The sequence below is a fragment of the Lynx canadensis genome, chromosome C2 (assembly GCF_007474595.2).
Source record: "Lynx canadensis isolate LIC74 chromosome C2, mLynCan4.pri.v2, whole genome shotgun sequence".
NCBI lineage: Eukaryota > Metazoa > Chordata > Mammalia > Carnivora > Felidae > Lynx > Lynx canadensis.
The window spans coordinates 92890154-92903773 of record NC_044311.2 but is presented as its reverse complement, the minus strand read 5'-3'; the positions used below and the strand labels follow the sequence as shown (position 1 = coordinate 92903773).

The 13620-nt window shown below is 45.0% G+C and overlaps 1 protein-coding gene across 1 annotated transcript in view; it reads right to left on the bottom strand.

Annotated features, from left to right (window-relative positions):
• GPR156 (G protein-coupled receptor 156) overlaps positions 1–13620 on the bottom strand; it is a 65472-nt gene that overhangs the window by 4243 nt on the left and 47609 nt on the right. Inside the window, exons 7-8 of the mRNA XM_032594750.1 lie at positions 9652–9888; positions 3238–3396 (exon numbers count right to left, since the gene is read on the bottom strand). Of these exons, the coding sequence (XP_032450641.1) occupies positions 3238–3396; positions 9652–9888 (396 nt within the window). The remainder of the gene's footprint in view (positions 1–3237; positions 3397–9651; positions 9889–13620) is intronic.

Genomic DNA, 13620 nt, shown 5'->3' with positions numbered 1-13620 from the left:
CCAAAATACTGCCTCTTTATTGCTATCTTCTTTAAAAGCTGAGGGTGAGCATCTGGACGTCCATATACTACGCCCTACAAATAGAAGAATACTTACTTTCTTTAGGCTCCCTGAAACAAGTTGCCTATGGACTGAACTGGTGGTTTTTTTCCTCAAGTTGATATGGGAGAGTTGCCCAGAAGTGACCCTTTAAAGGGAGAAGCAACTTAAGTAAACGAGTCCAGCAACAGCCCTCTGGCAGCAACTCCGAGCAGACCTCCTGTTCCCTACTTATAAGCAGGAGGGTGATTTTCCGAATATTGGTACTCCAGTTTCATCCTGGGTTAGTCTACTTCTTTTATCATCCGGAGAGAGTCCAGGATCAGTGAGTAACTGGTGAATAAGCAGAAAGGATTCGCAGCTGAGTGCCTGCCTTCCCATCCTCCCTGTGCTCACCTGCAGAGTGGTAAGGCAGGGGTGTAGCTGGGCAAGTAGATGACTCAAGGACTCACCAGGAGCGGAGTAGATGAGTAACAAGGCGACATTCATTCAGGCTCTTCATGATATCTGGGTGGTGCCAGAAATCTCTCTGAGGATCTCACAGGTGTGACTAAGCTGGCTGCACAGAAGGGACCCCAACCCTCTTCCTCCTCACCATCCCCTCCCCCTGAAGCCCACCAGGCACATTATCATACTACCTTCAGGAGGTCTCTACTCCCCCACAGGTAGGGGGAAGCCACCAGCTGATGACAGCTACCCCAGCAAGTAAACTCTGAATGCTGACTTTTTGTGCCTTATCCATAAATTTCTTTGAGTGTAGAAAAACAGGGTAAACGTTGAGTTGGGAGGAATACTTTTCTCCCAGCAAACCAAACATCTGAAGCTGGCTGGTGACAGATTTAGAAACGTCAGCCTAAACAGTAAATTTCCCTTGTTCCAGAAAAGGAAGTGGGGCTCTGTCTTCTCCACGGCTGCATACTAATTAAAGGCATGGTGTGAGGCACTGCCACTGTGAGACCAAAATCTGACCTACCATGGCAGCTACATTTAAATGAACTTATTAATTATTGCTTTTGGCATATCTGGGGAAGCAAAACATCCACAGGTGTGTTCCATAGGGTGCAGGCCATAAGGAGAAATGGAGTCACACTTTTGTTTCTATGGTTCAAGGAAGTAAACTAGTAGGTGAATTTCCTCTGCTGTAGTGTGTAGAAGGGAGGTCCTTCAGCCTCCGAGAAGGTTCTGTCTGCTGGTCTTTCCACAGCCTGGCAAGTCAGTGATGCATGCTGCTCAAACAGCCTCTGGGGGACCACTAGCCATACAGTCAAGGGGGGGCAAGAGTGAGAAGATTGTAGGAAAGTAAGAGGAGGACACAAGGCGACAGATGGGGCTGCGTAAGAGGGACCTGCAACCAAGGAGCTTGGAGTAGGGGTCTGTGCACATATGGAGGCGGGAGGGATACTTGTGTTTATCGACCAGGCAGTGCTGGAACTGGAGATTCAGATACTGGAAGCTCTCTGGGCTTGTGAAGAGGCCTGGGGACAGGATGCTTGTTCTCAGGCCTGTTCTGGGAAAGATGTTCCAGGTGTAGGGCACTGAGGGGAGGAGGCCAGGATTTTTACTGCCTCTGCATCTGCTTTCTATTAGGGCCCTCCCTCCGCAGACTCAAGACATCTTTTTGGAAAGAGCAGATTCAGTTACTGCGTGGGAAACAGGGTAGTGTGGCAGAAATACAAAAAGCACGTCACAAATTACCATAAGGCTAAAGAGTCAGGCCACTTGGCTGTTTCAACATTAGCTGATTGTGAATAAAAACCATCCTGGATGTTCTCGCCAAGTTTCTAGCCTTCTGTTTAGCTGGACAAAAAATGCTTCTTTGAAGACCTCGCAGAGTATCAAAGGCAATGCTACTCCCTTGCCAGGTAGGAAGAAATCTGGCTTTGAAATAAAGTCCTGAATACCTCATAAATAGTAAAAATATGGAGAGGTATTACTCTGATGGATTGAAAAGCTCCAAACCAAGAGTGTGGAGGGAGGGAACAGAGAAGCACAGGCAGCAGGTGCTGGCGGACATTAATCCCTTCCCTGGTTGTGTTTCTTGGGTCCCCATAACATCATCCTCTCATGCATGGACAGCTGAGACCCAGGTGTCAGTCCAGTTACAAACAAGTGTAGTTTCCCACACAGCACCTACTCAGGTATGTTCTGTACTGAAAATAATATGAAATATAATTTTGTTAGAGCAAAAAACTAATTCCTCTGGGTCCTGTGTCTCCTTTCCGGGGCAGTGCAGCCTCAAGCTTTTCCAGGTGCTTTCCTCAAGCACACATTACACTGCCCGATACTGGGAGAGGTGCCAAGCCTGGCTCAAGAACAGAAGGGAAAAGGGCTTGGGTTTGCCCAGTCCTCCCTTGGTGCTACTATGATATTTAGAGGCCCCATTAAGTTCTCTGTCCCTGCAACTCTTGATCTCAGGGTTGTGAGTTCAAGCCTCACATTGGGTGTAGAGATTACTTAAAAATAAAATCTTGAGCAAATAAATAAATAAACAAATAAGCCCTCTACCCCATTTTTAGACACTGATTGACTTTCTGGGTTGGTAAAATGATTGCAATCTCTAGTTCAAACCTGGAAAGGACAGTAATGGGCCTCATAAGATCTTGGAAATGAGGGCACTACTCTAAGAGAGAATGTGTCATACAGAAAAAGGTAGGATCCACTACGACTCATGGCCTTTACAGCACTGTTCCCCTGCTTGGAATGTTTTTCCCTGCACCTGTACTTAACCTTCAGCTCTCAGCTAAGAGCATCTTTTCTGAACATTTTAATTAGGTTCCCTTACCCTCACTACCCATTATTCTGTCTTACCACTCTTATTTCTTCCTTCATAATTCTTATCACAATTTATAATTATACATTTACTTGATCAACATTGACTTCCTCCAATAGACTGAGATCCATGAGGGTAGGGACTATATTTGCTTAGTTCATCGGCACTTTGCACAATGCCTGGCACACACTAGGCCGGTGAATGAATGTAGTGGGTAAGCTGAGTGTCTGCAATGGGTGGGTCCCTGGGGAAATGCTGTTTTTTGTTTTCTGTTTTTTTTTGCCTGGGGCTGAGGGAAGTGGACGTGGCTAGGAAGTGGGGGAACGGAGGGCTAAGAAAGAATGTTAGCAGTGAGACCTCTGGGGCCCACCACTGCATGACTGGAGTTCTTCCTGACAGAGAATCCACCAGGCAGAGGTCTAGCTTACTTCTGTGAGGAGTCTGTCCATGGAGTTTTTCTCTCCTCTAGTGTGGCAATTCTGCTCCTCACCATACTGCATATGGAAGCTTTTGCTGGGAGTGCTGAAATATTTGGCCATGCGTCTGATTGTTTGGTTTTCCTCTTCAAATGCCTTCCACTGTTTCAGCTGTTAAATAAAAGAACACATGTTATTTATTTAGTTACACTCCCAGAAACACATTCTCTCACTCTTTTTCAAAAATATCAAGGAATTACAGTGTCACAGATATGTACATATGTGTAAAAACTATTCTCTCCTCAAAATGTACTTTACTCTGGCAAGTTCATAAACGGTAATGACAGAAAGTATAGAGAATGTTGAGGTCATTATTGGTTTAAAAAATGCCAAAGAAAGAAGCTGACAAGTAGATAAAATTGAATAATCTCAGCTTGCCCCATCTACCTGCCTGTTAGTGGACTGGTCAAGGCAAACCAGAGTTGAAATATACTTCTAGAGCCATATTCTCAAGCCAGAATTTAGGAGCTCTAATAGGGTTAAGCAGTCTAAACATTATATGTTTCAAATGAAACTGCTTTTGGTGGTAAGTAGCTGTTCTTAATTATTCTCATTTTTGGAGTAATAATGGTGTACTTACTGCTCCTGCCGGAAGACTTCTAACCCAAGTCAATAATCAAGTCTCATCCAGATAGAAAACCACAAATGTCAATAAAAATCCATAGAAATGATAGAACATTAGGTCTGAGATCTGACTGTCCTTTTTACTTGACAAATGAGGAAAGACTCAGAAGGAGTATGACCTCTCAAGGCCCTCCAGCTAGTTAGCAGCCTAGCCACAGCTGTAAGCAGGGCACCGTGCCACACCGCATGTCCTCAAGCACAGCTGATGAAGACAGAGACTGTTAACGTGGGGGTTCTAGGGAAAGTTTTTCAGGAGAAACTGGTTTTGAGAAACGATCTGGAAGCCTGGGCTGGTCTAATTTAATAGGGATGGAAGGCAATAGAGAACATTCACAAACAGGGGCACTGTCTAGGGCCTTTGGGATACTGTTGCCATGTGGCAAATGCCAGTAACAGGAAGGCCAGGGGAGACCACAGTGCTCAACGCTTCTCTTTCTCCCTTAAGGAATTCTCCTAATGGAGAGTCCTGGTGATGTACACTGGGCACTTTGGTACCCTGGCTCTAGAAATTATGCTTAGGGGTCTGTGGGTAGCCTCACAGGGATCCTGGAATTTATTTGCTACCTCACCAGACATTTATTAAGCTCTGCCTATGGAGTGTAACCCAAATGTGGTAAAGCTGAAAGGATTTAAAATTCCGCCATCAACTACAATACATTCTCACCCAAGTCTTGGATTCTCTGTTGATTCAGCATGAGTCCTTCATGGTATCAGGGGTCTGTGTGATATGTGCTGGGTCAGGCTAGGACCCTCCCCTTATATGCCCTTCTCAAAGTCCCCTTCCCCAGGGTTCTGTCAGCTAACCTTGATACTCAGGAGTTATTGGAGCCTGGCACCACAGGGTGACTCTATGGTCTTGAGTGGATAGAGCCGACCTCCAGTGTTATTCTCCCAGCACTCACCCTAGCAGTGCTGCAAGTATGTCTGTTCCTTCTCAGGCCCCCCTTGTTTTCTTAGCAGTATAGCTAAGTATAGCTTTTCCTTTCTGTCCCGTACCACCTCCTCTCTGCAGGGCTGCTGGAAGAATTGCTCAACATTGGTGTAAGGGCACCTCCAGGGCTTCTGGTCTGTCTCACACTAAGCTGGCTGGGTGGGGCCAGGGTGCCCCTTGACTAAATCCTCCTCTCTTCTGTGGAGATCCTGGTCGTTAGGACTTGACCCTTCTGGCTTTCTGGAATATGGCTACAAATGGCCCTCGGGTCACAATTTCAGGACCTCTCCATGGCACTTCCTCTAGTAGGACAAGCATTTTCTTGTTTTCTCAGCCTCTGGGCTATGTGGGTATGGTAGGCTGAATAATGCTTCCCCAAAGATGTTCCCCTCCTAATCTATGGAACGTGTGGATATGTTACTGTACACAGCAAAAGGGATTTGGTAAATGTGATTGAGTTAAGGTTTTTGAAAAGGGAAGGTTATTCTGGATTATCTGGGCAAGGCCAATGTAATCACCAGAGACCCTCTAAGAGGAAGGTAGGAGAGTCCGAATAAGAGATGTGACCATAGAAGTAGAGGTCAGAAAGAGAGAGATTTGAAGACACCACACTGCTGGCTCTAAAGATGGAAGAAGAAGCCACGAGTCAAAGAATGAAGGCAGCCTCTAGAAGCTGGAAAAGGCATGGAAACAGATTCTCCCCTAGACCTTCCAGAAGGAACACACACCTATTGACATCTTGATTTTAGTCAAATATGACCCATTTCAGATTTCTAACCTCCAGGGTTATTAAGATAATAACTTTATATTGCTTTAAGCTACTAGATTTGTAGTAATTTGTTACAGCAGCAATAGGAAACTAAAACATTAGGAATTGGGATTAACTCTCAATTTCTAATAGGCAAACCAGGGCCTTCAGAAGCTCACCCCATGTGCCTCTCTCACCTCTTCTACTCTCCCCTTGTTTCAGTTTGTGCTTCAAAAAGTGCAAGGTACAGGGGCACCTGGGTGGCTCAGTCGGCTGAGTGTCTGACTTCAGCTCAGGACATGATCTCATGGCTCATGAGTTTGAGCCCTGCATCGGGCACCCTACCGTCAGCACAGAGCCTGCTTCGGATCCTCTGTCCCCCTCTCTCTGCCCCTCTCCTACTCATGCTCTCTTCCTCAAAAATGAATAAACACTTTTTTTTTTTTAAATGCAAAGTGCAGAAGTGTTATGGTGCTCCAAACATACCCTTTTCTCTCTCATGTACATCTGCCCCTGGGCATGATGTCCCCCCTCTAAAATGCCACCCGCTGTCCTTCCCCAGTCTGCTCAGTGAACTGTTACTCCTCCTTTAAGACTGGGCCCAAACACCCCCAAATTCTGAGAACGTATCACTGAGTTCCCAGACTGAGGCACCCCTTACTCAGCATTATGTAACATGCCTTCCTCAAACACCTAACACGTGTATTATAAATCCTTTCACATCTGCTCCTACTAGACTCAGAGGTCGGGCCCCATGTGTTTAGCTACATGTTTCCTGCAGCTAATAAGTGGATGGACAGATACATGAGTAAATGAAGGAAGTTTTCTTTTACAAAGTTCATCCATTTAGTAGGGGCGCTGGGATGTATACAGATAATGACAAGGCAGTGTAGAAATTCCTAAATACCTTCATTCAGGAGCAGATGAAACACTTCAGGGATTCAGATGAAAAAACAATGTCCTATCTCAGGACTCACCTGCCTCTCAGAGCCAGAGGGATGGCCTCCATAGGGGGGAGATGTGTGTAAGGATGGGTCACGTTCAGGTCACAAAAGTACAGGCTAGCTCATTGCTGGTGATGACTTCAGTGTTTGGCATAAACACTTAGGCATTTCCTGAGGGCCTGTGTAGAGTGCTCTTTGGTCCACTTGCCTCTTCAGTAACGTCAGCCATTTCACTCAGCTCTCTAGCGCCACCTAGCCGCCCGTGAGGTATCTGTGCCTTTCCTTCCATAAGCCCCTCCCATCAGTCCAGTCTGAAGGTTTAGCTGCAAGCAGCAGTTTACCTCCTTGCTGCCTCCCCTCCCCATATAGCTCTCCTCACAAACCTTTTCCAGATTTGTTCAGCTGTCCTATTTTCCCGGGAATACACGGTGCTGGTCTCACAGGGAGAATCTTTCTTCTACCAAAGGCCAGAGGGGAAAATCAATTCAGAGGCACACAAAAAGCTGACAAGCCTCAGTTACTTTTATATTTTCAAAAAGAATCTACCTCCTAAACCTAAAATACAGTAAACTATAAAATACATTTTTTTAGTCATGGTCAGCTCAAGAGGAGATAAAGCATGAGACAGAAAATAGAAGAGGAAAGACAGAGTAAGAGAATGGAAACTCAAGACAGCTAGGAAGAAAAGGGGGAGTGAGACAGAGAGACAGAAAGAGAAAGGCAGACGCTGCCTGTCCACCCAGTTCCTGTACCCCCCAATAACTCAATTTCAATTTCCACTCCCACTTCAACAAACCAAGTGCTTGTTGCTTAGATCAAACCTGGAAGTTAGATTCCAAACCGAACCTTGTCCTGCATGTTTATGTCTGTGATGGGAGTGTACCTAAAGATTACCACTGAGGCTTCAAACACTAAAGAGAGTGGAAGTCTTGCATCTGAGACTTAGGCTTCAAAAGGGACAGAGGTGAGTGTGGAGAGGGAAGATACAAGTAGGGCCATATCATGGAGGTTGCAGATTCACTGAATTTTCAGATAGAGGTCTTGTTTAGATCAGAAAGGCTGTCCTCTAATAGTTCTTGGTGATTACTTCTGTCCCTAATTAATCTTGTTGTCTTTCAGAGATTCTTATTAGCTCTAAATTGTATCCCAGGTCTGTTCTCCGTATTTTCTTAACTGGCCTCTCATTTTTTAACATCTCCTTGTTTTCTGCTTCCTTAAATTAATTCACTAATTCAATATTTTGCCATATCCAACTGTCTATTCAATGCTTTTATTGGGATGTTAAGTTTAACAGAATATTTTTCATCCTTATTCAGTATTTCATGATCTAAGATTATGTCCTTTTCATGATGGTTCACTTTAGTTGAAAAGAGGCAGTATCCTTTGAATCCTGTTGCTGAGACAGATCAGAGCTCTTCTAAAAACTATTTTACTTCAGAGGATGACAGCTTCTCCAAGTCTTCAGAAGTTTGTAGTCCTGTTCTTGTGAACTGCAGAATCTCTTCATAGGTCCTTTCCTCCTAAATTTATAGTCTTACATGAGAAGAGCTATAGTTTCCTAGTACAGTATATATATTCTCTTTGCTTTTCACTCATGGTCACAAGATGGCTGCCATAGCTCCAGACATCACAAACATTCAAGGTAGGAAGAAAGTAGAATAGGTGATGCCAGCCATGCCTCTGGCTTTTTTAGGAAAGCAAAAGCATTCTCAAAAGCCTTCCAGAAAACCTTTACTGTTCAAAATGGTATTACATGTGTACCACTAGTTATAAGGGAGGTTGGCAAAGCAAGTGTTGAGCTCTTTCAGCCTATATAGTGGAGGTGAGCAAGGAAGAAAGGGGTTAGCAATGGATGGATGGGTTACCAATCAACAACACTGGCCACAGAGCCTAAGGGGTGGGCTATACAAAAGATGCCTGCCCACTCTCCTTTCCCCATCTCCCAGAAGGGAACAGCCCTTGTTTTTCATAGCCCTTTTCTGCCAAATCCCAGACAAATAAGCTGGAGCTCTCATGGTTTCCTTCAATCTAGTTCTTATAACATAGAGATTCAGCAAAAATCCCCCTGGTTTCTAGTACAGATGCAGTACCCATCCTTGGTTTTTAGTGCTGCTGCTACAGATTTTCCGTATTTGTTTATTCTGCAGAATATTTTAATGAGAATTTACGAAAGGGAAGAAGACTATGCCTGTGTCGGACCATCGTGCCCCAAAGTGCAGTCGTAACTCTACCTCAGCCAACACTTTAATTATCAGTTAGCTCCCTCATGAAGTCATTCATTGTCAACTTCAAGCTGCAAAGGGAATCAAGATAGGGTCTAAAGGGAGTAGAGGGATGAGATAGGCCTCGGGGGAAGAAAAGGAGATATAGAGTGAAACAGGACAGGTGCCTAATGCCAAGTTCATTAACTCAGATATATGTGGCTCAGTGGTACCCTAGGGCATAACATGAATAATTTAACATCGCTTTCAGAGTCTATGAATTCCTTCTCCTTTCCCTCTGACTCCTGTTCTTTCTCTTTGCTGTCTGGATATTTCTGCTTCTATCTTCCTCCCTCATTTGATATTTTTTCTTAGCCCCCGTACTATGAAACACATTTTTATTCAGTTTTTATCTCTCCTTATTGTAAAAAGAAATGATCCATATTTTCTTCTAATAAAAAAAAAAGGCACTTTAAATTGCATAAATTCCCAAATGAGTTTTTCCTCTGTGATTCTGCAATCTCAGATAGGAAAGAAAGGTTCCTCATTCCAGGCTAGTGAAAGAAATGACGTTACCAAGGTGAAGAGGGGACTGGGGATGAGTGTGAGGTTGACTGGAGGCTAAGTGGAAAGGCAGGTCCGTGAGGCAGCCTGTCAGGGGTGGACACATGCTGCCGTGGCTGCCAGCCCCTAGGGCCTGCCCTCCTTGCTGACTGGGAGCAGAGCTGTCCCCTTTAGGGGAGCAAGGAAGGAAAGACAGAGAGAGCCAGCTCTCACTGGGAATCTGCCCTCCTCTGACTCTCCAAGAAATGGTACCCAAAAGTGTCAGTAGAAAACAAAGTGAGCAGTTTATCATGCCCAGTGAAGCCTCTGGAATGACAACAAGGACTGGCCTGCCACATTCTCCTTAGAGCATACCTGGGGAATGAAGATGAAGCAGTTGATTGTGGTTGTGCAAACAAAGATACCTCCAGATGTGAGTCCAAAGACCAGGTTGGGCCAGGAGTGCAAGTATCTGGTGACCACAAACAGAAGCCCAGCGGCCACTACTACGAGGTTGACCCCAACCATGATGGTTAAAGACTGATTCACAGGAGGAGAGCTGACGTGGTCAGTCAGGCCAGCCAGGTAGGCACCATATAGCAGCAGCAGGCCCTGGAGATGGAGAAGAGAACCAGGGGCTGAGAGGGGTGGAGTAACAGGCTTGGTGTCAAAGAGCAGTAGGGTTGGGCCCAACTTCCTCACCTTTAAAAGAGGGATAATGCTCTGATTTCTCTTCAGATCGCATAAATCTTTCACCTTTTACTAAAATAGGGATAATAAAACCTACTTCAAAGGGTTGCTATGAAGACATACTAGGTAGGATAGCACATGGGAAGACCTTCAAGGCAGCCCTTACACAACTAGCAGGTGCTAAATGTTATTTTCCTCCTCTTCACTGAGAATTGGTTTATTGGAGGTCAGCAAGTCAGCTATCAGACAGGACTCTGCTGGGACAAGGCACACGACAGGAAGCCCACAGGACAGGCTGCTGGGCACTAGGAGGGCACTGGGCACATGGTGCTGTTGGTGGTGATGATTACCACATCAATTGTGTGGTTCTGTGCTACATGGAACTGAGGGGCATGTATCAGCTGAAATAGCCCTGTGGTCTGCTTGTCAAGCCATGTGCCGCGGCAGGGGCAGTGCCCTGAGGACTGTTTTTTTTTTTTTTTTTTTTTTTTTTTTTTTTTAATTTTCCCAAAGGCACCATCTGCTTGCCAAGCCCTGCACCTGCAAGATTGCATCTGTCTAGAAGGGATGCCTTTTTCTAATTTACACAAAGGATCTCTATAGGCTAGCAGCGGCTCTGTGCCAGTGGGTGTTTGTGGGAGATGGAAGAAGAGAACAAAGGCAGGCTGGGACCTAAGCAAGACTGTGGAGCAGGCACAGGCACTAAAGGTTTCATCTATACCCTTCATCCTCTGTGTGACATTCCCTGCCCCCTCCCCCCTCCAGGAACCCAGTGCCCTATTCTTTCCTCTTTCCCATGAATATAAAACTGCTCTCAGATCTCTCATTTGTACTACACAGAAAATTACTCACAGCACGTTAAAGGGTTGTTTCTCCTAGAATGAGCTGTATTTTAAACAGAAATCAAAGCTTTAATCAGCAATACATAATGTACAGATTCAACATATGTTCTCCTGACTATGTGCAAAATATCATGTTAGGTGCAGGGTAGCCAAAGGTGTTACAAAGAGGAATAAATCATGGTCTTGGCTTTCAAGAAACGCAGTCTGATAGAAAGATTTAAATGTCCGTGTTTTGTCACACAGAATGTGAAGGTGCCATGGGGAATGAGATGGGGGTGGGAAGTATCGATATTCAGAGGGAGAACTAATAATGAAAGCAAGGTCAGGTATCAGCAAGGTACCTGCCAGTGACTGCAATCGCACGACCTGACCAACTCCATCTTCAAGGACAGCCCTAAGGATAATTTTTTGGAGGACTGGCTATGCCCACAGTGAAGGATTCAAAATGGCAGGGATGCCTTCTGGGTGCCCCTAATGCCCTGTGTTTCAAAAGGGGCCTGAGGGCCAAAGATGGTCACCCTGAGATCTTCAATGACCAGAGGACACATAAGTCAGGCCAGTGGGACCTGGGTTTTGTGTAACAGATACCATCAGGTGGCATCTAGCAGATTGGATCACTAGTAATTTAATCAAAATTAAATGAAATTAATTCTATGATTTTGAAATGTTCAAATCTCATCTATTAACATGTTTTAATTCCATTAAAACTCTTGCCATAAGGGAATGAGGTATGAATAAAGCCTCTCTACATCCATGACTTGTGTTTGAGTGAATCATACCCAAAACTTGGATGTCATTGGCATTCACTGCTGAGAAGTGGGGTGGGGGTAGTTGCCAGGCTCAGGTAGGGGGTCCTGAAACTTGATGTGAAGATTTAAGTCATCCTCAGGAACTGCTCATTGGTCAGGGAGCCCATGGAGGGCTGGCTCAGTCAGTTTCCTGACGCTCAGCACTATTTCCCCCTTTTCTTTCTTTGTCCTTCAGAAAGATATTACAGTGAAATAAAATGGAAATGGGATTATATAAAAGGCAATGGAGAAAATAAATCAAGTTGAGTCACAAAGTGAGCTGCTGTGGGGGAAGTGCTGAGTTTCTGTTGTGGGGAGGACATGTTCTTCTATGGGGCTCAAGGAATCGAGAGAGGCACTGTGTTTTCAGAACTGTCCAGGGGGCAGTGAAAGATTAATAATAATAGTATCTATCATTTATTGAGCTCTTCCCATGGGCCAGGAGTGGTTGAAAACTCTTTTAAAAATGTTTTTTATTTATTTTTGAGAGAGAGAGAGAGTGTGTGTGCACGTGTGCGCAAGCAGGGGAGGGGCAGAGAGAGAGGGGGACAGAGGACCTGAAACAGGCTCTGTGCTGATAGCAGAGAGCCAGATGAGGGGTTTGAACCCACAAACCTGTGAGATCATGACCTGAGCTGAAGTCAGACCCTCAAACCACTGTTCAGCCCCGGCTGAACATTCTCATCATGCACTAACTCTTTTGAAACTCTGAACAGTTCTGAGAGGATATTATCATCATCCCCACTTTATGTATGAGGGGACCCAGGCTTGGAAAGGTTAAATGAGGTTCAGGGTCAGCTAGGAAGGGATTGAGTCAGAATTCAAACCCTGTTCAGTTGTATTCTGAAGTTCATTTTCTTAACTATTAGCAAGAAACTAGAGATCAAGAACTGTTTACGTCTCAGTGTTTTTAATTTATTTTTTAATGTTTATTTATTTTTGAGAGAGTGAGACAGAGCATGAGTGGGGGAGGGCCAGCGAGAGGGAGACACAGAATCAGAAGCAGGATCCAGGCTCTGAGCTGTCAGCACAGAGCCCCATGTGGGGCTCAAACCACAAACGGTGAAACATGACCTGAGCCTAAGTTGGACGCCCAACCAACTGAGCCACCAAGGCACCCTCCAGTGTTCTCTTTTAAAAACATTTCTACCAGGGGCACCTGGGTGGCTCAGTCTGAGAGATGACTCTTGATTTCAGCTCAGGTCATGATCCCACAGTTGGTGGGATGGAGCCCCTCATAGAACTCCAAGATGGTAGTGTGGGTGGAACCTGTTTGGGATTCTCTGTCTCCTCTCTACCCTTCCCCCCACTCTCTCTCTCTCAAAAACAAAACAAAACCAAAAATAAAAAAACTCATTTCTATCAATGTAATATGTGCATATAATCAAAAAGCAACATTTCCCTATCCAACTCTGCCCATTCCCGGACCCATTTCTCAGAAGCAACCACTTGAATGCTTTCCTAGTGGTAAAATGAGTAAAGTTTACCTTTAAAGACCACATATTTCTTTAAAAGTTTCTTCTCCTCTGCCAGCAATCAGTCAACCAGGCCTCTCTGTCCTGAGAATCAACAGGCAGTCTCTTGCCACTCAGGGCTTGCCCTGTTCTTTGAAATAGGCCTGCCCACACCCCTCATAGCCAGATTCTCTGTTTCTCCAGGCTGAAAACCAGTTACTAGGATAGTTGGTTCTAAGAACCTCCTTTAGTGTCCTGTGTAGGTATTCTGTACCTGTGGAAGTAACGTCCTACTTTTGCCATCTAACAGAGACAAATGAGGCTAATGTGGGAAATCGAGGGCAGTCTGGGGACACTTCGAGGCAGCTGGAACCACTTAAAGGACACCGCGGATGTTGCCATCTGTCTTAGGGGCCAGCTCTGCTTCCAGTCAGAGTGAGAAAGGTCAGTGGAAGGCAGCAGGATGCCTTGACTCAAATCTTGAATAAAACCCAAGAGGGCACTCAAGAGAAAAAATAAAGCTGGATAAAATGTCTCCTCATAATTTCCCTTGCAGAGAGTTGGGGAGAA